Genomic DNA, 27,507 nt, shown 5'->3' with positions numbered 1-27,507 from the left:
TGCCCCATGTCCTCGTGTCCCCACATCCATGTGCCCCATGTCCCCATATCCTTGTGCCTGCACATCCATGTGCCCCAAGCCACCATGTCCCCATGTCCCCATGTCACTGCATCCCCAAATCTGTGTGCCCCACACCACTGCATCCCCATATCCTCATGTCCTTGTGTCCCCAAATCCATGAGCCCCATGTCCCCACCTCCCCATACCCCTGTCCCCACATCCATGTGCCCCCGTGCCCTTGTGTCCCCATGTCTCCGTGTCCTAGTGTCCCCACATCCGTGCGCTCCATGCCACCTCACCCCCACGTCCCCACCTCGCCATGTCCTTGTGTCCCCACATCCATGTCCCCATGTCCCCATCCCCTAGTGTCCCCACATCCCCATATCCTTGTGCTCCCACATCCATATGCCCCAATCTACCTCATCCCCATGTCCCCACACCCTTGTATCCCCACATCCACGTCCCCACGTCCCCACGTCCCCACCCCCTCCTCTCCCCACCCCACGCCCTCCCGCCCCTTCCCATTCCGGACTCCACTCTCCAGCCCTTCTCCCCTCCCCTCCCGCCCCGCTCCGCGCGATCCAGTCTCCACACCTTACCTCCCCCCGCCCATGGCGCATGCGCCGTCTCCTCGGGGGGGGGGCGCCTCCTGACGGCGGCGCATGCGCAGTTGGGGGGAGGGGGGGTGGCGAGGCTATGGCGCAGCGGGACCGGGACCGGGACCGCGATCGCGATCGGGACCGGGATCGGGACCGGGAGCTGCAATGGTCGGCGCGGAGGATGGGGACGTCGCTGCTGCTGCAGCTGTCGGCCCACGAGCGGGAGCTGGACCTGGTGTGCCTGGACCACAGCTACGCCAAGCCCTGGAGCGCCCACCCCGACGCCAGCGCCGCCCGGCCGGCCCGCATGCTCTTCCTGCCCCCCCGGCGGAGCCCCGGCAGCGCCCTGTGAGCCGGGGGCGGCGGGCGGGGGGGGGCCGGGGGCGGGGGGGGGCTGGGGAGGGAGAGGGTGGGGGAAAAGGGGGGGCCCGGGGGGTTTTGGGGGGGCTGAGGGGCTTGGGAGGGGGTGGAGGGGGTTGGGGGGGTGTGAGGAAGGGCCTGGGGGGGTGGGAGGGGAAAATGGGGGGTTTGGGGGGTGGGGGGGCTGTGAGGAGCGGGCTGGGGGGGCTTCTGAGGGGGCTGTGAGGGGAAAGTGGGGGGGCTGGGGGAGGGGGGGGGCTGAGGGGTCCGTGAGGGGGTGTAGGGGGCTGGGGGGCTGCCGGGAGGGGCCTGGGGTGGGGGCTGGGGGAAGGTGTGGGGCCTGTGAAGTGTGGGGGGCTGAGGGGCCTCCGAGGAGGGTCCTGGGGTGGCTTCTGAGGGGAAAGGGGGGGGGGTCTGTGGGATCTGGGGGGCCAAGGGGTTTGTGAGGGGCTGTAGGGGCTTGTGAGGCTGTGAGCACAGGCTGGGGTGGTTTCGGACGGGCAAGTGGCGGTCTGTGGGAGTTGGGGGGCTGGAACGTCCTTGGGAAGTGTCCTGGCGTGGCTTCTGAGGGGTCTGCAAGGAGAAAATGTGGGGTTTGTGGGACATGGGGGGGGCTGAGGGGTCGGTGGGAGGTTGTAGGGGGCTGTGGGCCTCTGAGGAGGGGCTTGGGGTGTGTTGTGAGGGGAAAATGTGGGGTTTTGGGGGGTGAGGGGCTTGTGAGGAGCGTCCTGGGGTAGGGCTTGAGTGGAAAGTGTGGGGTCTGTGGGACCTGGGGGGTTGAGGGGCCTGTGGGGGGGGTGTAGGGGGCTGTGGGTCTATGAGGAGGGGCCTGAGGTGGCTCCTGAGCAGAAACTGTGGGGTCTGTTTGGACCTGGGGGGTTGAGGGGCCTGTGAGGGATTGTAGGGGGCTGAGGGGCTTGTGAGGAGGGTCTTGGGGGTGGCTTCTGAGGGGCAGGTGTGGGGATTTGGGGGGCTGAGGGGCTTGTGAGGGGTTGGAGGAGCTTGTTGGCCTGTGAGGAAGGTCCTGGGGTAGGTCATGAGGGGAAAGCGTAGGGTCTGTAGGACTTGAGGGGCTGCGGGGCTTGTGAGGGGTGTAGGGGCCTGGGAGTACGTAAGGGGGGACCTGGGGTGGTTTCTGAGGGGACAGCGCGAGGCCTGTGGAGTAAGGAGGTGTCCTGTGGGACCTGGGGGGCTGTGAGGGGAGAGTATGGGGCTGGGGGGCTGTATAGGACCTGGGACTATGGGGAGGGGCTGGGCAGGGTCCGGTTGCTGGCTGGGAAGCTTTTCGGGTGTCTGTGGGGCTGGGGGGACGGTGGAATGTGAGGCAGAGCCTGGGGGACGTGGGTTGGGGAGACTGGAGCAGGTCCTGGGCTCTGTGGTGGGGAGCATGGGGCCGAGGGGAGGTCTGGGGGCTGCAGCAGGGCCTGGGGGGGTCAGGGCAGGGCATGGGGTGATGGGGCTTGGGGGCACAGCAATGTGCTCGGGGCCGTGGCGCGGGGCCTTGGTGTCAGGGTCTGGGGCTCCAGCGGGGTTCGGGAGCTGCCTGGGCTCTGTCAGGAGCGGCGCAGTAGCTGATGGTGAAGCTCGGGGGCTTGCGGTTGGCTGCAAACACCCGCCAGGAGCTCTGGCTGCGTCATTAAGTGTTAAAGTCAGGATGTTCCAGTGCTTCGTGTTCATACAGCTTAGACAACTCCTGCTGCTGTGCTCACTCTCGCAGCCAGAGCCGGGGTTTGAGAGACGTGGCCGGACTTAGGACCCCAGCTGGCTACAAATCCTTTCTCACTTTACCACCGTAGCAGGCCCCGAGGTGAGTGATCCCGCTCTTTAACGTGTGATTTTTTTCCTCACAGCGAAGCAGATATCCCCATCGACGTCGAGACGGTGACGCCCACGCCCGTGCCGCTCTACGACAACCAGAAGGCGCGCAGCGTGATGAACGAGTGCGAGCGCCACGTCATGTTTGCCCGCACGGATGCGGACGCCCCTCCGCCGCCGGATGACTGGGAGGAACACGTCAACAGGTAGCTGGGGCCAGCTGGGAAAACAAACTGGGGCTCAGAACAACCCCACGCTGCCCGGTGTGGGTTTTTCAGTGTGACGTAATACCCGGCGACGTTCCTGAACCGAGTAACGTTCAAAGAAAATGAATTCTGGTGTCCAAATTCTTTGTTCGCCTGCTGTGAGAACTGTTAGGTTTAATGACAGAGGCTGGCCCAGCTGCTGAAGCTCCTGCACGCTTCGTGTGGAGCTGTCTCCTCCCTTCGGAGGGGCTTGGGACAGTGACACGCAGGCCCCAGCTCAGCCATATTCCAGTGTTGAAGACTAAAAACGAGGACATGTAAATTCCCACCCCCCTGTAACTGTAGTCAGTCGATTTTCAGGAATGGTTATTCTGAGAGACAGGGAGATAACGTTTGCTAAAAGGAATAATTATTTTGGTCTTATTTCTTGTTTCTGTTGTTCCAATGCTTGGATGTTCACCGGTACGCCCTGGTGACACTTCCAACCTGGTGGTTTTTGTTGAGCGATCTTTTAACTTAAACCCTCGCTAGCGAAACTCACTTTCTCCACAGCTGTAAGCGGGTTCTGGAGGTGCAGCTGATGCCCAGCTGTGCCTGCTCGCCCGACCCAGATGCCTGTGTCCAAGCGATCGACGTTACCTGTTTTTTCTCCCCAGGACGGGTTGGACAATGGCTCAGAACAAGCTGTTTAACAAGATTCACAAAGCGCTGCAGTCCGACAGGCTGGCCCGCTTGGCCAACGAAGGGGTAAGATCTTTTGCTCCCTGTTGCTCTCTTACCTTCCAGCAGATTCATTGCCTGTGTGTTTTTCATCCCCCCTCGCAAAGCGATTGAGTCAAGACGGAAGTCTCGGCTCTGGGGTTCTGTGGTCTTAAGAACCAGGCAGCTCGGGACTTGTTTGAGGCGTGATTCTGTCCTCGCTGAGAGGGTGTTGGTCCCTGCTTGCTGCCAGAGGGCTTTGAGCTGCCCAGGCTGATGCTTTCCTGTGGTTTGGGATGCACGTGGCATGCTTGATTTTCCCCGTAACTGTGTGTTTGTCCTTTAATTTCCTGGTTCTCAGGCTTGCAATGAGCCGGTCCTGAGGAGGATAGCGGTGGACAAATGTGCCCGGAGGGTCCGCCAGGCGCTGGCCAGTGTGAACTGGGACACCAAGCTGATCCAGTGGCTTCACACAACGTTAGTGGAAACCCTCAGTTTGCCAGTGTTGGCTGCGTACTTGGACGCTCTGCAAACGCTTAAAGGAAAGGTGATGAAAGCAGCGAGAGACCTTACCCTCTCTTACCACGTTCTCCCTTTATAAAGCTCATTGAAAGGAAGCTGATGGAGTGTTTATCCTTTTTTTTTTCTTGGGGTGGCAGGGATGATGTTTAAAAGCCCCTTGGAAGAACAGTGTGCGTGTACTCAGTCCTTTCTGGCCTCTGGTTTCAGATCCCCACCCTGATCGATAGGATGCTGCTCTCCTCCACCGCGAAGACGGGGGCAGCAGGAGCTGAGGCTCTGTCTCTGCTGCTGAAGAGACCTTGGGACCCAGCAGTGGGCGTCTTGTCGCATAATAAACCAGTGAGTACCGCTGGGGGCTCGCGGGGAGCGAGAGGCCGTTCGCAGATCACAGGGTGGTTTGGGTTGGATGGACTTTAAAGCCCATCTAATTCCAACTCCCCTCCCACCAGCCCAGGCTACACAAAGCCCCATCCGGCCTTGAACACCTCCAGGGGTGGGGCAGCCACAGCTTCTCTGGGCAGCCTGTGCCAGGGCCCCACCACCCTCAGAGTAAAGAATTTCTTCCTTATACCTAATCTCAGCCCACCCTCTTTTAGTTTAAAGCCGTTCCCCCTTGTCCTATCACCACACTCCCGGACAGAGTTCCTCTCCAGCTTTCGTAGCCCCCTTTAGGCACTGGCAGGCCACTATCGGGTCTCCCCGGAGCCTTCTCCTCTCCAGGCTGGACGCCCCCAGCTCCCTCAGCCTGTCTCCATAGCAGAGGTGCTGCAGCCCCTTGATCATCCTCGTGGCCTCCTCTGCACTCATCCTACTACTTCCACGTCCTCCTCGTGCTGGGGCCCCAGAGCTGAACGCGGGGCTCCAGGTGGGGTCTCACAAGCAGAGCAGGGGCAGAATCCCCTCCTCACCCTGCTGCCACGCTGCTGTTGGTGCAGCCCAGGACACGGTCGGCTTTCTGGGCTGCGAGCGCACATTGCTGGCTCGTGTCAAGCTTCTCATCAACTTCCACCCCCAGGTCCTTCTCCTCAGGGCTGCTCTCAATCCATTCTCCACCCAGCCTGTGCTTGTGCTTGAGATTGCCCTGGCCCTGATGCAGATTGGCTTTATTCCTCCTGTTCTTCTGCTTGTTTCTTCCTTCTGTCTCTTTCGTGCTCCTTGGGCTCTTTTCCTCCTGGTTTTTAGCCTTGCTCAGTGAGGGGACTCCTTTTGTTGGACCCATTTCCCCCCATACTATCCCGAGGTACCATCAGCTGGGGAAAGCTTGCGCATTTAATGAGCTCTGCAAGATCCCTCCCACTTTGTAGTGCGGGCCGGGCTGGGCTTTGGGTTTATAAATAACCGTTTTAATTCTTCTGTGGCTTATCAGGGTTGTGCTGAGAGTGTTGCTCCTTTTCAGCCCCCACCTGGGAGGATGCTCTTCCACGGGCTTACCACCAAGAAGCAGCTTGCGTAAATGCTCGCTGTCCTCTTGTGTGAAGCTTTGCTTAAGTTGCCCCCGTGAACCCCTTGGTGCACGTGAGGGTCTGGAGCAGCAGGAGGATGGGGAAGCAGGCGGCAAGGTTTGGGGCTGAGAGGTCGCCTTCCCTCACGTATCTCTCGTTGCACTCTGCAGAGCAAACTGCCTGGTTCCCCCCTCATCCTGATAGCTTCCTCCGGCCCCTCCAACTCCATGTTCCCCACTTCTCGACGGCACCGCTTCTGGCAGTCGCAGCTTTCCTGCTTGGGAAAGGTTTGTACGGTCGGGTTTGGAGGCAGGCACGTTAGCAGCTGTGGTAGGCTGCAGCTGCTGAACTTATTTTTGTAATCTGTTGGTGCACCAAAATACTTGCCGTTGCTAAAAACAGAGGCTGGCATCTGCCACCTGCGGTGTTTGGCAGCTAAGGCACAAATTGGGCTGAAGTTGCCCAATCTGATCAGTTTGGGGTCACGTCGGGAGACTTGCCATCCAAAGTCAACCGTCTCCAGCAGTTCGGGTTGTATCGTTTTATTAAGAATTTGAGTTTCCTGTAGGAAGAGGTTGGAGGAGGGAGGCTGTAGGTCACCTTGGCTACAGAGCTGCTCGCAGCGCTCTGTGTGTCGGACGTACTGGGCGTATAGGGGCAAGGTGAGCAGCAGAGGCTGTCTCTGGAGGGAATTCTCTGTTTCTTCTGTTTTTAGCAGCTGGAAGCGAATTCCACGGGAGAGACAAAGCACAAAGTTGTGTATAAACTGGTTCCGGCCCGTGCCTGTTGCTGGTGCCCATTGTGCCTCTGTTATTTATTCATTTTTCGTTCCAAATGACAGGTGATTCCCATCGCCACCCACCTGCTGAACAACGGCAGCGGGGTGGGAGTGTTGCAGTGTCTCGAGCACATGATCGGCGCGGTGAGGAGCAAAGTGGCGGAGGTAAGAGCGGCGAGAGGAGGGCGAGCCTGTGCCGCCCTCGCCCGCAGGTGCTGCGGGGCCCAGCGGCAGCGTCCCGTTGTCTGTCCCTCCATCGCTGTCCTTTGTCTCCCGTAGATTCACAACCACTTCTCTCACAAGCCGATCATCCTGATCGGGTGGAACACGGGTGCCTTGGTGGCCTGTCACGTAAGTGCCTGTTTCGTTTGCATTCTCTCAGACAATTTGAAAACTTCAGGTCAGAGTTTGGTGCATTTGAGGCTCTGGGGGATTATTATTTTATTCCCTTTCCTCTTGCTGAGGCCTGGCTTTGAGATGCACCCTTTTTGGCCATGGGGACGTAAAGGAGTTTGAGTTCCTTGGTGTTTTTTCCCTCCCCCATTCCTTTTAAGCACCTAAGCACAGTCTAAATACGTGGGAGATCTCCGTGCCATGAGCCTAGCAAAGCGGTCTTTACAGCAGAGGACTGTGAGGATGCTTACTGTTGTTGCTTTTCTACCCAGGTTTCAGTGATGGAGTACGTCACTGCAGTTGTGTGCCTTGGATTCCCTCTTCTAACAGTTGATGGCCCCAGAGGGGTAAGGACTGAAGGGGGTGGGGGCCATTTAAAGAACTGTTTGTTTATTAACCTCCCTAGACTGTTCCGTAGAACGTGGTTTGGAAGTCCAGTGATACCTGGAAAAATTTTGAGGAATGTCTCTGATTTTTTTGTTTGGAGGGGATGTGCCCAGCAGGCAGAAGTGTTGCATCCGTAACAGGTTTCCTGATGCGATAGCAGGCGTGTGAAGTCCTGTGTTTGCTTGTCCCTCCTGTAATGTGTTTTTGCAGCTCCTTCCTTGGGTCTCACATGAGCGTCGCTTGTTGACTGTGTCGTTTGGCACCAGAGATGATGACTTAAAGTCATTTACGTGGATCCCAAATCGCTCCTGTGTTAGCTGACCAGTTTGCGACCGTGTTGGGAATAATTACGGTTGTGCTGGTGAAATAACCAGTCCTGAGACTGTAGTGGAAATCCATATCAGCCCTGTGTAAAAGACATTTTTTGGGGATGGTGCAGTGCTTGAGCAGACTTCTCTTCAGGATGACTGCACAAATCCCATCGGGGCTCACCCTAGAAAGCTTCATTGCCGGTTGTGCTGCTGCTGGCACTGCTTCAGCTTTGTCCTGGGTTTGTGTGGCAAAAGCTCGGAAGAGGAAGGATGAGTTGAAACAGGGTGTCTGAGATGTGCCACCTTGTCCAGGCAAACCACGCGATTCATAATTTCCTTTCCTCTAGGATGTGGTTAGTACACACTGGGATCGCGTGTGATGTGCTGCCTGCTCCTCCGTGGCACGTGCTTTCCTGTTGGGAAGTGCTTACCTGTTTGGGAATGTTTGGGAAATGCTTCAGAAACGTGTTTGGCCCCAAAGATTCCGTCCTGAAACAGCCCTTCTGAATTACAGTCCCCCTTCCTCTTGCAGGACGTCGATGACCCCCTCCTGGAGATGAAGACCCCTGTCCTCTTTGTGATCGGTCAGAATTCCCTGCAGTGCAACATCGAAGCGATGGAAGATTTCCGGGAGAAAATCCGAGCTGATAACAGCATGGTGGTGGTGGGAGGAGCAGACGACAATCTCAGGTGATGTCCTGTGAGGTGGATTCTCTGCCCTGAAGCGCCGGGCAAGACCTGAGCGTGCTGCTTACAAAAAAAAAAACGTGGCCCTGCCTAATAATGCTCTGTCAAAGCGAGCAGTTGGTCAAAGCCCAGTGTGCTGGATAGAGAGATGGTTGGTTGGGTGATTTTTCTGGGATAAATCACCATTGCTTCTCCCAGTGGGAAGCAGAAGATCCAGGGCACAGTATGGCATGACACTAGAGCAAGTAATCTGCTTTTTCTTGCCACCCTGGCTCTGGAACATGCAGCTGATGGAGGTTGTGTCCGGTATTGGGGTAAGGGAGGCTCCAAGAGCCTTGCAGGAGGTGCTGAAGTGAACTTTGGAGCTTGTTCTCCAGTCACACTCGTGTGTCTCTGGGATAACTGCACCAAAAACTGGAGCAAGTTGTGTATGAGAACAGCTTTAGCCTGATGCTAGAGCTGGATCCAACAATGCAAACAATATTTTGGAGCACTGTCAAAAGTCAGAAATCCATAGCAGAAATAGTTACTAAGGGAGAGGAAAGAAAGAAAAGTCAAGCTCTGATACGGGTCTGGAGACGAAGCTCTGAAGGAAAGGAAATGTATTTGCTTTGCAAGAAGCTTTAGTCATAAACTGAGCGATGCTGGGCCCTTGTTGCTGTCCCCGAAGCTCATCTCAGCACTCCTGAGGATGAATCTCGTCTTGCCAGCAGGCGGTGCTCTGGAGTTGAGCGCTAACGGAGCCAGCTCATACTTACTCTGTAGGGTCAGTGGGTAAGGGAGCAAACCGGCCATCGTTTGAGTTTTATTCTCTGGTGAAGAATCGTATAGTGAGTGTGAAAGGGGAAAAACAGTATTTGTTGACTTCCACTTGTTTGATGTGTTTTTTTGTTTTTGTTTTTTTTTCCTAGGATAAGCAAAGCCAAAAAGAAGTCAGAAGGCCTGACCCAGAGTATGGTGGACAGGTGCATCCAGGTAAAGACAGAAATCTTCCCCGTATGCTTCGTACCTATAAAAAGCCTGCTGAAATGTCTGCGATCACAAGTTACAACCTCGCTGCCAGTATTGGTTGAACAAACATAATCTTTCTCAAGTGGTTTTCGAAGTGGTTGTCCTCTGACAGGAGGAGAGACGTGAGCTTCCTGTTTGTGTACTTTAAGCAAAGATCAGTTTTCTGAGTCTTCTCATCTGCCTGGGGAGGCAAGCAGTACTTTGGGGAGCATTAGGGAAACCATCACGTTTCTCTTCCATGTGTCAGAAATCAGTGGAGTTAGGAGCGCTGGTGAGAAGTCAAGGTCTGTCTGCAAGGGTTTAGGATTTCTGTTTGTGGAATGTTAAACCCGGAGAGCCCTATCAGTTTTTCTTTGAGAACCTTCAGTTATTTTTTTTTTTTTTAATTTTAGCTGTGAAACTGAATTATTCAGAGACCTGCGCACCTCATAGCCTAACTATTAGTTTCATCCTGCCTAGGATGAAATAGCTGACTTCCTGACTGGAGTCCTCACTCGAGCGGAGAGCCACTCGGGCTCTGATCCCCGTGACCTGGACGCTGAGAAGAAGAAGAAGCCGCGTGACTCGACCAGGAGGGATCTGTCGTTTGATTTGCCAGAGAGATCCAGCAGGCCCACCTCACCAGCAGCCAAAGTGCCCGCTTCGCCTTCGGGCTCGGAGGTAGGGGCTCCCTCCGGGATATGGCGAGCGGGGGAAGGCTGAGGTGGGGCAAAGAGATGTCGTGTGCCGCTGAGGTGTGGTAGGGCTGGAAGAGGGAGGCAGGAGGATGTGAGAGGACTGAAGGCTTGTGGAGGGGCAGAGGAACCTTTGGATTTAGACCTGCTTCAGCAGAGGGATGCACGTTCTTGCCTGCGCTGAGGGTTAGGATTGCCTGTCCTCGGGGAAACACGGGGGTAAGGTGTTCCTTCTCTTCGAGCAGGACTTATCCAGCGTCTCCAGCAGCCCCACGTCGAGCCCCAAGACTAAAATGGCTGCGGTGTCCTCCATCCAGAAGCCCACCCAGATCAGCACCACGCAGCTGCTCAAGAGGCAGGTGCAGAGGACGGACACTATCCTGACACACAAGCAGGCACAAGGTAACCTCCTGCGGCTTTTCCACCCTCTTCCCTCCGAGCACCTGGATTTTTGGTCTTTATCTGCCCTGACTCTTTTAGGTTTTGTCTTCTGAGTCCTGTCGTGAACTCCAAGCTTCCCGTGGCAGTTTGCTCCGCAGCTCAGTTCCCCGTTCCTGTCAGCTGAAGGCAGCAGCTTGTAGGGGGTTGAAATTAGGTTGGAAACGGTGTTTCTGCAGCTCGTGGAGCCTCACTGCTTTTCCAAGTGGGAAGGATTTTCACGTGCTCTGGCTGACAAAACCGCTACGTAGCCATGCTCCGATTCCCTTTTGAGTGTGAGCCCCTTGACTGGTGTCTCCAGGCTGCTCGGGAGGGAGATTAAAGATTCTCAGGTGATGGCTGAGGCTAGTGAATTGTGACTGGAGCAGTGGGCCTTTGGTAATTAGTCATCCTGCATGAAACAGCAGAGGAAAACCCGCTCTGAACTGCTTGAGCTATGGGGTTTTGTCCTGTTGGATGCTGATTTAACAACCTTTTTGCGCAGCTTCAGTCTGATTGTGACGGCTGTGGCTGTAGGTGAGGGTTTTGTCATTGAGGATCCTTTCTGGCCAGAACAGCAGGAGCGGGGAGTAGTTCATCCTCCCCTCTGGCCTCGTTCCTTCGCTCAGGACACACCTGAACAGACTTGTTGTTGTCTCCTGCAGCAGTGCGACCACGCACTCGCTAAAGTCTTTGTGTTACTCAGGCTAGGCTCCGGGGGGAAATCCAAGCTTGGATCTCGTAGTTTCTCAGCTCCTGGACTGTTCCTCCGTTGTCGTAGCCGAGGAGGAAGCTCCTAGATAGTGTAAGGGAGGCAGGAGGATGGTTTGCTGAGTGGAGCGAGGCCGCCTCGTTTCGTGAGGAGCGCCGCTGCGGCGTGCCGTCCGTGCGCGTGTCGTGGCAGCAGGTGGTGAGGGACGCGCTGGCTGCGGGGCTGGACAGGGCTCGTGCTGCTGGGACCCTGCAGGAGCTGGGGCGCTGCCCGGTGTGGCGCGGGATGCGCTGCGCTGCCATCCGGAGAGGAGCTGAGGGTGTCTCCTCGTGCCCTGAGCCGTTTGCCTGCCTGCTGCCAGGTCTCTGCGCGTCGCAGTGGTGTTCCTGGAGGTCGCTGCCCCCCTCCAGAGCCAGGCTGTGATACTGTAATTCTCTCTGATTCATTTCAGCTCAGTTTGCTGCTTTTCTGAAACAAAACATGCTGGTGAGGAAAGCTCTTCCTCCTGGCACCTCTTCATGTCTCTTTGGTGAGTATCTCCTCACTTCTCTCTGTCTCTCTCCATCTCCCTCCTTTTCTCTGTCTCTCGGCTTCCTTCTTTCATCATTTTCCTCTTCCCTTGCATTGGTTGGGGGATGTGGCCCAACGTGTCCCCTCGTCCCCTGCTTTTTGCTTTCTCGTTGCTGTATCTGAAGCTTAAGCAAACGGCTCGCGTGCTAGCTGAGAGCACTAACGCCTCCTGAGCTCCTCCCCTGCCCCTGCCCCGGTAGGTAAATGCTGCTGGGACCCGGCAGCAGTTCTGCTCCGAACTGAAGCTTTGTGGACGGTGCGGTGACTTGTTGGGAAGCTTAAAGACCGAGTGCATGCCGGCGGAGCTCCTTACTGCAAAGTGGCTGTCGGCGGGCGTGGAAGCGAGGAGCTCCCGAGTGGAAGGGGCAGACGTAGAGGCTGGAGCAGCGTTTCTTGGCCAGAGGGCGTTAGAGAAGAGCAAAGAGAGCAGGGAGAGGGATGGCCGTGGGGTGACGGCGGCGTGGTGGGAGAAGGGTGTGAAGGATTGAGTTTGTTGACAGGTTTGGCTGTGCTGAGCGGGAGGCAGGCCGAGGTGAGCAGTCTGTGGTCCTGGGGGCTCTTGGTTGGGTGCTGGAGCACCCCGAGGTGGAGGTCAGCGTGTGAGGTGCTCCGAGGGTTGGGTACTGAGGGGCAGGATCCGCAGCATGTCTAAAGGTGTGTTTTGGTGTCTCAGAAGGCGGTGACTGGGCAGATCTGGGGCTAGGGGAGGAAGAGAGCTTGACATCCAAGGCTCTGGGAGGCTGCGCTGTCGTGTGGGGTGGCCGTGCTCAGCTCAGGTGACCCCAGGAGCTGAGAGCACTGCTGGGGGTGACGAATGCCTGCAGCCCCCCCAGTGCCGGTGCTTTTAATTGCCGAGGATGCAGTGATGTCCGTGCTGTGTTGGCATGCTGAGCACACACAGGGTGCAGTCCAAACATGCGTGCACAGCCATGGTGACAAAGCCCTGAGGCACAAAGACCAAGGTGGCGGCTTTAAAGGTTTCTTTCTCCCTCGAGCCTTGTTTTTGAGACACCTGGTGGTCTCCCCGTGCGTAGAGATGAGCCTGGGAGGAGCTCACGTGGAGCTCTGCCCTTACCCAGTACCTGCGGGGAAGAGAAACCGCAGTGGCCGAGTCGGGTGCCCGGATGCTTTATCGGGGATGCTCTGGCACCAGCCTGCCCTGCCTTTTGCTAAGACTGAAAGTCGTTAACATCTCGGGGCTCGTTACTGCGCTGGCTCAGCTGCCTGAGCCGTGAGGTAGGAAGCTGGGGCGCGCGTGCTGTGTACGTGGGGGTGATCGCCGCCCCCCCTGGAGCTGTAAAGGCACGCCGAGCCCCTTCCAGCAGAGTCCTCGTACAGCACAGGCTGCCTCTGCGGCAAGCAGCAGGCTCTGCTCTCGCTCGTGGTGACCAGGAGGGACTTCGGGTCGCTGCTCAGTGACGCTTTGAGGGACACTAACGCCACTGCCTACGCGTGTGCCGTTTCACCGTCCTGCTTGGCTGGTGGCACTCACGGTGGCACTCCGGGGGGCTTCGGTGCCTGCAGTCCGTGCACGCCGGGCGAGGTCCCTCCGGGCAGCGGTTCTGTCCGAGCGTGTTCGCAGTCGGGCGGGAGGCGTGGGAGCGTGCACAAGTGTGACCAATTCACGTGCTCCAGCTGCGGGTCTGCAGCGATAGCAGCGCAGCGGGCTCGGAGCTTGTTGAGGGGAGCAGAGCAGCCCCGAAACGCTGCTGCGAGTCGCCTGACACCGAGGGATTTGGGTGCAGCCTTGTCCCGACACGCAGGTAGTGGGGCGTGCAGGGAGAGGAATAAAGACACATACACGTGCACATCTCGGGACTGATTACATATATATAAATAAAAGGATGCGTGTAGCTTGGCTTCCAGGCTGGTGACTTAGAAACCCAGGACGTTTACCAGCAGGGAGTTAGCTGCCTCACGGCATTCTTCGAAAGCTCCCGGTGGAGAGGGCTCTCCAAAGCTTGTCCCATTGCCGCAGATCGTGGCAGGGCTGCGGCTGTGAGCGCTGCCAGGCTGCCAGCACCGCAGTAGGAGGCAGATCCGCGCTCTCGTTTGCTCCACCAGCGTTTCAGCTTGGGGCTGGGTGACCGTACGCCGGCCGTGGAGTGCGCAGAGGACGGACAGATGGGATAACCCCTCTTGTCCCCGTGCCGTTGATCCTGTCTTGTGACCTCCTCTTGTCCCCGTGCTACCCAAAAGCGCTTGTAGCGGGCTCCCTGTGCTTTTTGCACAATCCTTTCCCCAGCAAGCTTGTGCTGTAGGCAGAACGGAACGGATGTGATGGGTCGAAAGGACGCGACAGCAGAACGAGCCCTTGGCGTGGAAGAGAAGTCTCAGCTTGCTGCTTTTCTCCCTAGCGCCACGCAGCGTAGGGCGCGGGGGGCTTGGCTTTGCTGCAGCACCTCTTGTGCTCATGGCTGCTTCGCTTAGCGCCTCCCAGCCACCTGTACGCTCCTGTCCAGCCCTCTTGAGGGCCGGTTCTGAGCGCTGGAAGGGACGTGCTGAACGACAGGCACACAAACACCTCCTCTCTAATCCCAGCACTGACAGCACGCCTGCACCAGCTCTGCAAGTCTGCACCTTCGTCCCCCTCGTCTGGAAGTTAGGGGTGCTGGAAGGGTCGGATGCCGGGAGCGATTGTACCGTGCTTTGAAAGGAAAAGTGTTCACGCGAAGATGTGTTATTACTGTAGGCATCCGTTTTTTTCTTCGCTGCAGAGGGCAGGACGGGCTTCGTATGCCTGTGAGCAGCTTAAGCTAAGCACTGGCCCTGAGGCAGCAGCGTAGGGCACGCAGGAGTCAGCGTAGGTGGTGAAAAGGAGAAGCGAGGGGTCCCGGTGCATGGGAGATGGGCAAGGCTGGCATGAAGGGAGCTGTGGAAGTATGCATGGGCATGTGTCCCTCCTCCGCGCCTTGGAGCAGCACTGACCTGGAGGAATCGGCCGTCGGTTTCAAAAAGCTACTTCTGTGTCCCCTAGTTCCAGTCTCCTCAGAGCACTCGGAAGGGGCTGAGAGAGACGATGTGCGCGTGCAGCTGAAGAGGCAGCAGACCCCCAGCCCGACCCAGTGCAGCAAAACCTCCAAACGAGCCAAAATCAAGGTGACCATTGTCTCTCACGGAGATGCTGCGGGCGTGGGGAACGGAGCACCCCTCACCACCCAGGCAGAAAGTGAGTTGCGATTGCAAAGCCGCTTCGTAAGCAGAGAGCGGGTCGTGGCAGCGCCCGGCTCCTCCGGGGCACGGTGTGGGGAGGGGAGGGGAGCTGTGGTTTTTGGCTTTTCGAGGAGGCAGCTGCAGGAAGGAGACGGAGGCTCGAGGTGCGATGTGGTGCTCTAGGGGGTAGCAGGGGATGCGTGGGGGCTGGCAGCGCGTAGCTGGGACGTTTTCCGTAGCGGTTCGGGTCGCGCGCTTCAGCGAGGTGCCTGACGGCAGCCTTGTGAGCTGTGAGGCAAATTTTGTACCTTCCTGGGAGGCATCGAGGTGCCGCTCCTGGCAAAGCCTCGCTCCGCGTAGGTCCGTGCGGGTCTCCGGTTCTCCTGCCTGCCTGCGTGTCCCCCGCAGCAGAAGCAAGGCACTCCCCGGGAACACGCTCCTGCTTTACGGATGACGGCGATGTTCCTGCCTCTGGAAGACCTCTCCGCGCGTTCGGACTTCACGATTCAGCCAAATGCCCCTCGGGGCTGTGCAGTGGCCTGAAGTCCAGGACAATTCGCCCTTCATACGCGTGTTAACAAATTCCAGCTCCTCTCCTGCCTGCGGGGCTGAGAAAACCCGCTGCCGCGGGCATTGCGGAGGTCCTTCTGTTCAAGAAGAGGTGATGTGCTCCGTCGTCTTCCCCTCGAGCCTTCGTGAGGAGGGCAGAAGCTTTGGCTGCTCTCGCTCCTGTACTCGGAGGATTTTGCCTTCTTGCTCTCCGTGCTCGTGCAAAGGACTTCTTGAGCTCAGAGCCCCCCACATGTGATGCTGGTGCTCGTTTTTAGCGCTAGCTCGGTGCAGTGCAGGGCTGGAAGGTCAGCATCTCCGTTCAAAGTGTTAGGAGACCAGAGGGTTTTCCAAGCTGAGAAATAACCGTGCTCCTTTAGAAGGATTTCTTGGTTAATTAACGGTTGTTTTGAAATGTGAAAATTAACTAATCAATACACATCCTTTCGTAGGGTTACAGTTCATCTTCGGGCAGCTTTGAAGATCTCTGGTTTCCGGAATCTTTTTTTTTTTTAATTTTCCAAACTTTACTTCTTTCCACAGAAAGGAAATGAGTTGCAGAAGTAAACACGAACCAAACGAGAATTCCCTCTTACCGTGCGTGAGCAGGAGGAATACACGAGACAAATGCAGTTGTATCCCAAAGGCCGCGATAAACAAATATTGTGACACAATAAACAAATATTGCGACTCGCCGCATCCCTGTGTATTCTGTAAAGTGCCTGTAAGGAATGCTTACAAAATTCACAAAATCCATCTCCAGCAGCCAGCCAGACCCCAACCGAGCGCTCGAGGCGGTAGCTCCGTGCCGTGAGGAGTAGGAGGAGGGGATTAGTGGAGGTGACGCTTAGGAGAGAGAATTGCGTTTGGTGGTGAGGGCCTGAGTGGCCGCTGCTGTCGGACTTCGAGCCGGTTCCTTGAGTCCTGCCTGTCGTCACGCTCTGACGACGGCAGCTTTCTGGTTTTTATTCACAACTCTGCTCTCTCCGCTACTCCTGACCTGCTGTAGCGCGGTGCCTCGAGCGTGTGTTCGTGGCTGCAGCGGAGGTTTCCTTGAGAAGAGGTCTTGTGAGCAGGATGAGCCCGTGGCCTGCAGCGCTGGGCCGTGCCTGGGGGTAGCGCGTGAGACAGGGAATCCCTCAGGCCTCATGGAGGAGGAAGAGTTAGGTTTCTTCTTTTTCTTTTGCAGTTGTCTCTGGAAAGCCGGTCCCCATGGCTGTCGGCCAGTCCGTGTCAGGTGTGAAGGAGCCCTTCGGACTGCTCACCGCCTCCAAGTGAGTGCAGCTTTGGTTTTGTAAGCCCTGCGCCTCCTTGAGAGGCTGCTGGTGTGAACGAAGCACCACTGCGTGGCGCGTTCTGTGCGTGGAGCTTCCTGGTACCTTGCTTATGACTGGATTTCTCTGAAGAATGGGAGACGCTTAGGCTCCCCAAAACTATTTGCCAACCGGTGGTCGAGTCTGAGAACAGTGGAACTGGGCAGATGGGGAAGGTGGTGTGGCTGCTGGGCCGTTTCTGTATAGTTTTCCAAATTAAAGTTTGCTGCAGGACTGCTTATCTTCGTCTTTTGAACGACTGTGCCGTGGTCTTTGCCAAAAATTCAGTGTTGTCTTCGTTCTTTGATAGTTGAGCATTTTTTTTCCAAAGATAGCGAAAGAATTCTCAATATTGGCTCTGAAGTTAACAGGCCACTGGGATTTCTTCTGAGGAACGAATGTGGTGTTGACAATCCCTCACATCACTGTTTTCCATTTTAATTTGAACCATGCCTTGGAGAACTGGACCCCGACTGATCTGGGTGGGGAGAGGAAGAAGAGCTGTTCTCTGATAGGAAGTAGGTTTTTAATGGGAAATTTTTCACTCCAGGGTGGATTGCATTTGTGTAGGCTGGCACAGCCTTTGCAGCACCTTCCTTCTGATCTGGAAATGCACAGATTTTGCCCCAGGCGCTCCTCGCTGCGGTGGACACAGGGAAATGTCTCTCGCTTTGTTTTATTTTAGCTCATCACCTCCCCACCTTACGCTTCCAGAAGCCCTGCTTGGTTGCGCTAGGTTGGTGACAGCGCGCTGTCGAAGCCATCGTGCGTTGCCCATTTTATCGCTAAGAGGTGCCTTTCCCTTCTGCTTGCTTTGTAGGCTGAGCTCAGCAACAGAAACCTCCTCCATGAGCCCTGCTCCGTCTGCCGTGATCCCCAGCAGCACGGCGCCCAGCGCTTTCCATGCCCTGCAGAGCAGGCTGGTAGCCAGCAGCGCCCACTGCATGCAGGCCCAGCCAGCCAGTGCCCTCCAAGGTACCTGTCTCTTGTGAATGTAAAAGGTAAACCAGGTTCCACATCATTCGGGGGATCCTCTTTCTTGCGTTCACTGGTTGCGTTGGGTTCGGCCCTGCGGTGGCTGAGGTGGCACTTGCAGTGCTTTGCTCTTCAGAGCCCGTGGAGAGCCAGAGGGGTGCCATAAATGAGGCTGAAGGTTCAATAACCCGTTAACTGCATCATTTTCATGTAATGATGCCTCGAGATACCAAAAACGACCTCCTTTTGGCAGTACGACTGCTCCTGCCCAGTTGTACCGTGCCTCCCCTCTCTCACAGATGGCGTTGCTGGTCACTGCAGCAGTGAAACGTGTTGGGCTGTGTTTATAGGGTAACTGGGAGCATCCCTGCGGGCTGCTTGGGATGCTGCTCTTCAAAGGACAGTTCTGCAGGCACTGCTGCGTGACGGACCTAGGATTTCATGTTGGTTAATTCTCCAGGACTAATCTCTTTGTTCTTTCCTCTTTTCTAGGAGCAGCGTCTGCCAGCAGCCTGCTGCAAGGGCTGAGCTTCAGCCTGCAGGACATCGGGACCAAGTCATCAGCCCTTCCTGCCAGTGTGGCTGCTGCTGGCTCACCCGTGCAGGTACACAGCCTGCAAACATCGGAGGTTGCTCTCTGGAGGGAAGCAGTACGGGGGTGACGTGGCAGGAGCTGGAGCCCAGATAATGTGTGGTGTAGGGCCGGGAGAGACAAGTGGTGCTGGGTGTGAACTGCAGCTGGAATAATGTGCCCAAAGTTTGACAGGCGATGAGGGTACAGGTTCCCGTAAAAGGCCTTGGTTCTAGGGAACAGGGCTGTGGGAAATTGTACTCAAAAGTGGGCTTGGCAGCCACCTAGAAAGTGCTGATAAATAAGGGTCCGGAGAATGGAGAGGGGAGGATCAGCAATCTGTCCTCCTCTTGTCCTTCTGTGATGCTGTCAGGCAGTGCTCCCCATCCTTCCAGTCTGAGAGGCCTCAGTAGAAGTGAAGCCAGCCTTTCTCCCAGTTGTGCTTTCAGGTTGAAATGGGTACGTGCAGACGGGAAGGGATGGCTTTACCTGCTTGTAGACCTGCTTGTGGCTACCGGGATGAAGTGTGGAAACTCTCTGACCTCTAGCTCCTGCGGGAGGGAGAGGCTGTGCCATCCCACCGTCCCCAGTCCTCCCAGGTGCTCAGTGCTTCTGCTTCTCCTTCCAGAACTCAGCTGTGAAGACACCCGCACCGATCCAGAACCTGAGTGCCATCACCACAGGCACGGGCACGATCGTCCGCACCATCCCAGTCGCCACCTCCTTGTCTGTGGGAGCCTCGGCGAGCGGGAAACCCACGGCCATTCACCAGCTGCTGACCAACGGGGGACTGGCCAAGCTGGCCAGCAGCCTCCCTGGCTTGGCTCAGATCTCCAACCAGGCGGCAGGTGAGGCAAGCAAGCGCTGCAGGCTTCTGGAGCACCCCAGGCCTGGTGTTCCCAGAGTTTATTTCGCCTTTGTGGTTCTGAGCTGTAGCTGCGCAAAGCTGCGTGTGGTAGCAACTCGTGAGCTTCCTCTGCTGGGAAGAGACTCCTGATGCAGCCCCGTGGGTGAAGGTGGCCCCTGCAGTTCCGTGTTTCAGGGACGTCTCGCTTGTGTTTTCCAGGCTTGAAGGCCCCAACGACCATTACTGTGACGCTGCGTGGGCAGCCCAGCCGAGTGACCACGCTCAGCCAGGCTGCGATGGGGGCTGTGCAGCCCCAGCTCGACGAGCAGCCGATGCAGACGCAGGCCCCTCAGGTAATCCTCGGCGTCTCCTCCCTAGAGAGAGTGTTTGCTGTGATCAGAGACAGCTCACGGGCAGGAACGGCTGTTCTGGGGAAAGCGTTCTTGGTCCTGACATCTCTCCTGGGCTTGAGCCTTGTTCTTTTGCTGAGGCTGTGCAGAGAGGGGCCTTGCGAGGTGGTGGTTGGAGGACCCGGGTTATCTTCACATCCGTTAGCAGCAAGGTCGTCTCCTCCAGAGATTGTACTTGGTGTCCTGCTGGTACCGCACCGAGGGAATCTCCGTCTAGTTCCTAACGCTGACATCGGTGTGGAAACTCTTGTCGGGGCTCTGGGCTCTCTTGGCAGTAACAGGGCTTGGTGGGAGGAGGAGGGCTGCTGCTGTAGCGTCTATCCCGTCTGGTCAGGCAGGAGAGTGGGCTGGCTGTGCTGTCTGGTGGTGTCTTCCTCTCAGAAATGCTGCTCCTGACGCTCAGGTGCCCTGATGTGACAGCGGGTGTCAGGGCGCTGGAGGCTTTCCTGCTGCAGGACCTCAGCTTCTGCCCCGTCTCGCTGCTGTGCTGTTAAAACCAATACATGAAGTGCTCAGTGCGTGCTCCAAAGTTGTCTGTTCACAGCAGATCTCCTTGCGGCGATGGATCGCTGACAGAAGGAAATGCTTTTGCCGTGCCCATGCTAGAGGTGTGCCAGGTCTCAGAAGGGTCCCGGCTGCCTCCCAGCTTCCCAGGACGAGGCTTGGTGCAGATGAGCTGAGGGCGCAAGAAGTTGGAGAGGGTTTTTTTTTGTTGTGGTGGTGAAGGCAGTGGTGTTGGGTACTGTAACGCAGACCTCTCCACCCCGACACCTGGAGGTAGCAGATGCGGTACGTTTGCTGCAGGTGTGTCCCTGGGCTCTGTCCTAAACCACTGCCAGTTTGGAGATGGATCCGTAAATGTGAGGGTAGAAAGAGCGGTTCCGATGCCCTGCTGGGACGTTCGGTGAGTGGTGGCCGTAATGTGCCGTCAGCAAGGTTTAGCCCAAGCTCAGGTGGCTTCCCCATGATCCCGGCTCCAGCGCTGCACAGCACTCAGGCCTCTCCTGTAGGCGTTATCCTGGCGGGACACGGGATTTACAGGCAGCCCTGTAATCTGCCTTATGGGACCGAAGGAGGCATTGCAGGGAGGGCTGGTTGTCTGAGGATGAGCAGTGTGGGAGGCAGCACCTGGCTGGCTCTGCCATAAAACCACCCCAAGCTGGCAGGGACGCCCAAGGACTGTGCAGTCCAACTCCTGGCTCTGTACAGGACCCCCTAAAAATCAAACCCTGTGTCTGAGAGCGTTGTCCACGGGCTTCTGGAGCTGTGGCAGGCTTGGGGCCATGACCGCTGCCCTGGGGAACCTGGGATGGTCAGAAACAATTTCTGTATGAACAGCCTGAAGGGAACCACAAACTGAACGGGTGAGGGTCTGACAATACAACAAAGCAGCAAGCTTCGGAGGTAAATGAAAGCTTTGAAGCTTGCCAGGAGCTCTTGAATTAACTGGGGGTTAGCTTGGGGTCATCAGAGGAGCCCACAGAGCAGGGACAAAGAGGCGCCAGCAACATCCCCCAGCCTAAAAACTTTGGGGTACAACCGACTGCCCAGCAGGAGCCGAGTAGTGATTCAAGACAGGCATTTGCAGGGAAACAGGAATTTAAAGACCAAGAGAACAAATTCCCGGAGTGACAAACGCTACAGCTTGGGCAGTGGGGTGAGCATGGAGCGAGGGCTGCGGGGATCGAGCTCCAGTTCCCACAAGCTGGTGCCGAAGGCACTGGAGGATGCCAAGGTCTCTCCAGCGTGGCTGCGGCTCTGTTCTCTTGCACGTGGGCTTTTCCTGCTCTCGATATCGCTAACGCAGCCCGGGTCAGGTGAGCTGGTGTAGGAGACGCAGAGCAATCTTTGCCTTGTAGGTGAAGCCCTGCAGTTCTGGTCCCTGCTAGTGAGGCAGCTCGTGTCGTGGAGGCAGGGAGCGTGCTTCTGCTCCTTGCTGCTGTCTGCCGAGGTTGTTTAGGGTTGCTCGAAGCCCTGAGACATGTAGGGAGGCATCGTCTGTAGGTCAAGCCTCTGGATGGAGCTGGGTAAGTATTAACAGCAGCCACGAGTCCTTAGTTTGTCCCGTGCTGCTTCAGAGCTGGCCTTGCATCCCCCGTTGCCGGTAGTTTCCGCCCAGGCTCCTGGTTTGCCGCTGGTTAAAGCCAAGATCCGGGAGCATCCGCGTCCTTCCTCCCTTGACTTCTCTGTGTTTCTTCCAGTCACTTCGTAGCGCACCAGAGCCTGCAAGCGCTGGCAGAGCCGGGCTGCTGCCGGCTAAGGTAGAGCTCGGAAATGCAGCGCTAGTGGCACTCAGTGCAGCTCCCACCTAAGCAGAGGGTGAGTCGCGTCGTGCTGCCTTGCAGCTCCCAGTCTCGGTTTTTGGGCTCTTCAGAGGCCGTTGGAAGAAACCACGAGACCTGGCGTGCTTCCCTCTGTGCCCTTTGTTGCCCGTTTGAGACACTCAAAATCCATCGGCAGCTACCGGGTGTAATGAGGCCTGGCACGGGCTGCTCGAGGGTTAATGGGTTCCTTTGTGGGTTGGGGTTTTAAGGCAGCGACACCTGAAACTGCCTCGCTGATCCTAGAAAACTGCATAGCTGGTGGCAGGCTGCGGCTTGGACCTACAATGCTGAGCTTGTGTGTTCAAGGTAGCGCTTAATTGTGAGGTCGGTTGTGAGAGCTGCTTCAAAAGCAAACTGAAAGCAGGCTTTTACAGGAAATGGAACGAGCTGTGTGTTTTTGTAACTAATTATAGCCCTTGACATCAGCTTGTGTGTACCTTTAGCACATAGGATTACGTAATCCACCGGGGCTTCCTGTAAAAGAGCAAATTTACAAAAGGCTGGGGGGGGATTATGCCAGAGCTTAAACTCTTGTGTTTTCAGCGGTAGCCAAAGCCATTGTTGGTTGGGTTTCCTTTGAAATTCCAGCTGACGGCTCCACTGTGCCTGCGCAGGAAGCGTGAAGCCCACGCATCGGCTGCGATTTAAAACTCTGGGGGCTGGGGCGATGCCTGTAGCAGCTGAGATGCAGTTTGAGTGGGTAACTCTTCCTTCCCCCACGGGCGTTGCAGGGGAGGCGGGAGGCTGAGGAATCTTCCCGGGGAGTTTGGCGCAAATGTTTTCTGCGAGTAGCAGAGTAAGAAAAGCAGAAGAGTGTTTGGGTGGCTTTGAAGTGAAAATACAAGCAAGCTTCAGCTCCTGTTTTCAAGGAACTGTTCCACCGTGGTTTTGAGCGGTGCTTTCTATGTGAGTTCCTCTCTTCAGCGTGGCTGTATCCCGATAGTGGCTCCGCAAAATGTAGCGATGCCGATGCTGGATCGTGCTCTTGCCCCGCCACGAGGCGGAAAACCATTTACATTGCAACGAGCCGAGGTGCGACGGTTTGAGCCGTGGGCAGGGATCTCGCCTAGAGGGCATGAGGCAAGCGAGGAGCCTCCAGCCCTTGGTGCTGCCCGGAGCCAGCCGTGCTGGTGGTGGACCTACCGCCCCTTGCTGGAGTCTGACCTTTTTGCCTCCCAGGGGCAGAAATGAGTTAAAACGAACGGAGTGCCGTCAAATTGCTGCGCAGGGCGTGGAAGAGCAGGCTGTGACCTGCACGAGCGTCAGGTAGGAAGGGCTCGGACTGGAGCTAAGCCTTTGCTGGCGATGTTTGGCGGCGGTGGAGGAGAGTGAGCGAGTTGCCTGAAGCCTGTCAGCCCCTGAAGGCCACGTGCGCCTTAGGACACGAATCCAAGCTGCCCGGTTGTCCCAGTGGGGGACATCTGCAGACATCTGGTGGACACCAGAAGGACTTGTAGTCTTCCTCTGGCACCCGGGGAGCTCTTCTGGTGTGTGCCGTTTGCAGTCTTTGCTGGACTTCACCGGTGCTGGCGGTAACAGCGCCTTGTTCTCACAAGCAGCTCTGTGTGCCGTGGGAGTTGTGCGTGAGCTCCAGTTCCTGGCGGTTGCTTCGCTGGCGCCGCAGAGAGCACGGGAGCACGCCTGAGCTCCCTGGCAGCCCGCGGTGGGGACAGAGCCACCCCACTCCAGGAAAAGGGAACACGTTTGTGGCAGTCCCAGCCCGAGCACTGCCAACAGTGCTGGCTCTGTAAGCGGCACCGTCACGCCTTACAGGACAGATCTCTGCAGACTGTCTCTCAGTGTGGATTTTGCCTCGAGTTTAGATGTGACTGATGGGAGCGAGGGCAAGGCTAGAAGAAGCAGGGAGGAGGCGCGCTCTGATTTAGAGGTGAGGGACAGCGCAGGCCCTGAGGAACGGCTGCAGCCCCCCCAGCGATGGTCGAACCCCGCTCCACTTGGGGTCCTGGCGCTCCTGGCAGCGCCGCGGCCGCTCCCAGCAGCTCTCCGTTCCTTTAACCCCTCCAGGCTCCAGACGGTGCAGTTGGGAACTTGGCCGGCCCAGCTTCCAGCGCCGCCTCTCCTGGCAAGCTGCTGTCTCAGATGGATCTCAGCAAAGCCCAGGCTGGCGCAGAGATGGCTCCTGCCGACCCCGCAGCCCACCTGACCGCCGCGGCAGCACCCGTAGGTGAGGCGCATGGCAGTTGTGGGGCGCGGGCAGCCGGCCTGGGGGCCAGAGCGGAGGCCGGCTTGGAGCCATGCCTGCCGGGTGACGTGTGCGGAGTCCCTCTGGGGAATAGCTGCCTGAACACTGCTTATTTTTAAGTCCCTTGCCTTTTTTTTTTCTTCTTTTTTTTTTTTTCCTCCTCCGTTGAGTTAGGTCCCCTGTGGTTTCTTTGCACGAGTACATGCAGTTCTGATTTCGCTCCGTGCAGCTGACAAAGAGCGGGGTGTAAAACTTGAGCCTGAACGCAGCGGGGGATTACCTTCAGTTTGTGTGTAGGGCCCCCGCCACACGCCGGTAGCACTAAGCCCTCTCCCTGCTGCCTACATTTATTTACCTTGCCTGGAGAGAGCAGACCCATCCGATTACACCCGAACAAACATTGCATACCCAGCTAGTAGCCTCACACTACAAGAAAAAAAAAAAAAATCAAAAACCTCCGCAGAGCGATGATGCAGCCCGCCGCATCCTCAAAAGGCTTCCGCACAGCAGAGCCCGCCTCCAGCCACGCCAGAAATGTGTTTTCCTTTCCCTCGGTCCAGCCGATTTGCCAAGCCAGGGGAAGGACGGGCAGGTATTCGGCACCCAGGTCTGGTGGGTGACGTTCGGGGGAGCTGTGCCGGTTCCCCAGAGGTCAAACAAGGCTGCTCGGCACCGCGCTGATGCGTGTGCTGTTTCACCGTGCCGTTGGCTCCTCGCAGGCGTCAGACCCAGCTCTAACTGGTGGTCGGCGCTGGCTCAGAGCCCCAGTCTCTGCTGGTCTCCCCCAGGACTCAACAGGGAGCTGCAGAAGCACTGGGCTTAATCCTTCTGTGTTCTTGTGTTTTGTTTTGCTTTACTTTGCCCTTTTATGTTGTGTTCTTGGTTGGTTTGTTTTTGGTCGTAACTAGCGGATGAAGTCAGATCCGTGGAGAACTTTACCTGCTTTCATTTGAGGTTCATTTTGGCTTTGTGTGCAGGGGGAGGACCGGTTTGCAGCAAAGCTGCCAGAGCAGCAGGGCGGACTGGGCTGTTAGCACAGACGGTATTCCAGCCGGAATATCTTCCGTGGAGCTTTCAGGGAGCCTGCTTTCATGGAGCAGCGTGTGCTGCTGCCCGACAGCATCGTCATGTCTCCGTGCCCCTTCCCAGCCTGTGCAGGGGTTTTAGCCTCCTGTTCTTGCTGCACGTCTGGCCTCTCTCATCCCCTTCGGGGCAGTGGGGTCAGCACCCCGCCCTGGTCAGTCAGTCCTCAGCCTTCGCTCTGTGTCCTCCGTGCCCGAGCCTGGCACCCTGTTCTGGAGAGCTCCATGCTGCTGCTGGAGCTTGTGGCGAGCTCTTGCCGCTGAAGAGCATGAGGGGCACCGCGATACATCTCTGACACCGTTGTGTCGGAGCTGTGGTGCGATTCGGGTGAGCCAGCGCTGCTGCTGTGCTGCCTGTCGATGTGGGCTCCTGGGGGACAGAGCGAGTGGCCTTGGGTGACCGCAGGAGCGAGCCGTGGGCTTCTCCAGGTCGGGGTCTTTCTGGTCAGCGTCGTCTTTAACCAGCAGTGGGTCTCCAGGCTTTATCCAATGTCCTGAGCGCATCTAAGCCCAGCGATCAGATTGCAGAGGCGTCTCCTTCCCTCCCCCCTTGCACTCTGGGCTGTGGTAACCCCAGACGTGGCCGGGGAGCAGGCTTGGATGGGGTAACCACCGCGCACCACCTCTGCTACTGCCTCAGAGCGCCAAGGGCTTCACTTTGTGAAGCCTGAGGTCTTTTAGCTGCCCGAAGGTGGAGTGTGGTGAGTGTCCGAGCACCTGCGGCAGCGTCTGCCTTCGCTGCTGGTGGGATGGAGCTGGAGATGCCTGAGCCGAGCGAGAGCTTGCCCTGAGCCAGGCCGCCGGGAGCAGCGTGAGCTCAGCGTGTTCGTGGCAGCTCGGAGGGTAGGATGGCATGTGCCTGGCCAAGAAAGAGCCACAAGGTCCCGTCCCCACGGGAAGGGACTGTGTTGGGTGAGACACTGAAGGAAGAGGGAGGCTTTTTGTGGGGTCTGAGAGGTCCGGGAAGGGAGCTGGCAGGTTTGGGGTTTCCTTGCAGTGCTCTGCCCAGGCTGTGACAGCTCTGGGGTTTGTTGTGGATGACAAAACGAGGCAAGTTGTCTCTCTTCAGCCTGAAACCCTACAGCTGTGCTGCCGGGGGGGGCTCAGCTCGGGGTGGGCACCTCGTCCCCCCGGCCGCTGACCGCGCTCTCCCCTTCCCCGCAGTGACCAGCGCCAGCCCCATGAAGACGCTGTACGTCATGTCGGACGCCAAGCTCTCTGCGCTCACCAAGTCCGTGATGGGTGAGGCTACCTCAGTCCCCCTCAAACTGCCAGGCATCCAGCCTTCCTCCTCCTCCTCCTCCTCGTCCGCCAGCTCTCCCACTGGTGCCGTCACCTTCGCCACCTCCCCGCTGGCCGGCGCTCCCAGTCCTCCCGGCAGCCTGGTGCACTCGAAGGTGGGGCCCGTCCTGCAGACCGCCTCCAAGACCGTCATCCTCACCTCGACGCTGGCCGCGGTGAAGGGCGACGGGCCCCTCGGGCACCTCGGGGAGAAGGTCGGCCTGACCAAGAGCGCCTCGGCCCTCGGCCACGCTCTGGGGACGATGGAGACCCTGGGGAGGGTTCCCTCCGTGGTGGACGACGGCAGCACCATCATCCGCACCAGAGAGGCTCTGGCCAACAGACACTTGCTGCCCCAGGGCGTGCTGCCGGGAGGGGCCGGCACCACGCTGATAACGCTGGGCAGCAGCCTGGCCAGCTCCTCCATCATCGCCGCGGCGGGGCCCACGCTCAGCCAGAAGCCGTAGGGACCCCGGGGCCCCTCGGCCAGGGCCGTGGGAAGACCCAACAAGGCTGCGGGACGGGAGAGGAGCAGCCCCGGGGTGACCGGGGGCTGGTTCCGGCTGTAGCAAACTAGGGGGATGTTTTCTGGTTTTGTTGCTGTTTAATAAATCTGTTTTTTTTTTTTTTTCTTTACCGACTTCGTTGTACCTGTCTCTTCCAAAAGCAGCTCTGGTGGCAGCCCAGCTGTGGGCTTGTTGGGTGCTCTGGGTGTTTGGAAGAGACCAGTTCTGCTGAGGGCCTGATTTCTCTGATTTCTCTTGCCACGAGTGCAGGGACAGACAAAGCAGTGTGCAGGCAGGGAAAACTTCACGCTGTGGGTCCTGGGAGCAGGCTGGGCAGCAAGGAGGGAGGCTCCTCCTGCCCCTGCCATCCGTATGTCCCTCCTCCGGGTAGAAATTCCCTTCTACTTCTGGAATATTCGAATTTGTTGAAAAAGGCCTGACTTACGTGGGGGCTCAGCACCACCAAGCAGGGGAAGGCACCGGGGACCTGAGCAGGTTGTGCTTGAAGTGGGGGAAGCTGCAGAAAGGGCACCACAAAGGTGCTGAGCCCCAAAATGGGTGCCCAGGGGCTGAGGTGAGGCTGGGTTTGGCGGTGTCGAAGGTGGTTTCCCAGGGTCTGTGTCTGCTGGGGCTCAGGACCAGCGATGCCCCTGGGGCTGTCACTGGGCTCTTGGGGGTGCTTGCACAGCACAGAGCTTAGGGCTGCGATT

At 57.5% G+C, this 27,507-nt stretch overlaps 1 protein-coding gene and 1 long non-coding RNA gene across 6 annotated transcripts; one reads left to right on the top strand and one right to left on the bottom strand.

Moving 5' to 3' along the window:
- The first annotated feature begins 667 nt into the window (after positions 1 to 667).
- On the top strand, positions 668 to 26,931 carry KANSL3 (KAT8 regulatory NSL complex subunit 3). Of its 5 annotated transcripts, XM_066983338.1 has the most exons (22): positions 668 to 947; positions 2,810 to 2,980; positions 3,637 to 3,727; positions 4,041 to 4,226; positions 4,409 to 4,540; positions 5,814 to 5,930; positions 6,485 to 6,586; positions 6,701 to 6,772; positions 7,087 to 7,161; positions 8,045 to 8,202; positions 9,111 to 9,174; positions 9,670 to 9,870; positions 10,130 to 10,286; positions 11,465 to 11,542; positions 14,561 to 14,752; positions 16,475 to 16,559; positions 17,419 to 17,573; positions 18,066 to 18,178; positions 18,773 to 18,992; positions 19,211 to 19,344; positions 23,751 to 23,910; positions 26,175 to 26,931. In XM_066983338.1, the coding sequence occupies exons 1-22, from the start codon at positions 697 to 699 to the stop codon at positions 26,756 to 26,758; spliced, it is 3,498 nt and encodes a 1,165-aa protein (XP_066839439.1). In that variant the 5' UTR covers positions 668 to 696; the 3' UTR covers positions 26,759 to 26,931. The 5 variants fall into 5 exon arrangements, with proteins under 5 accessions (XP_066839439.1, XP_066839440.1, XP_066839441.1 ...); XM_066983339.1 differs by lacking the exon at positions 11,465 to 11,542; XM_066983340.1 differs by lacking the exon at positions 14,561 to 14,752.
- LOC136786976 (uncharacterized) lies at positions 1,416 to 1,908 on the bottom strand. The gene is made up of 2 exons (XR_010826631.1): positions 1,831 to 1,908; positions 1,416 to 1,728 (listed from the first exon to the last, which is right to left on the bottom strand). It is a non-coding gene; the product is annotated as an uncharacterized lncRNA (long non-coding RNA).
- Positions 26,932 to 27,507: the final 576 nt, after the last annotated feature.

Source organism: Anser cygnoides, chromosome 26, assembly GCF_040182565.1.
Source record: "Anser cygnoides isolate HZ-2024a breed goose chromosome 26, Taihu_goose_T2T_genome, whole genome shotgun sequence".
Lineage (NCBI taxonomy): Eukaryota > Metazoa > Chordata > Aves > Anseriformes > Anatidae > Anser > Anser cygnoides.
This window is presented reverse-complemented; position numbering and strand designations above follow the sequence as displayed.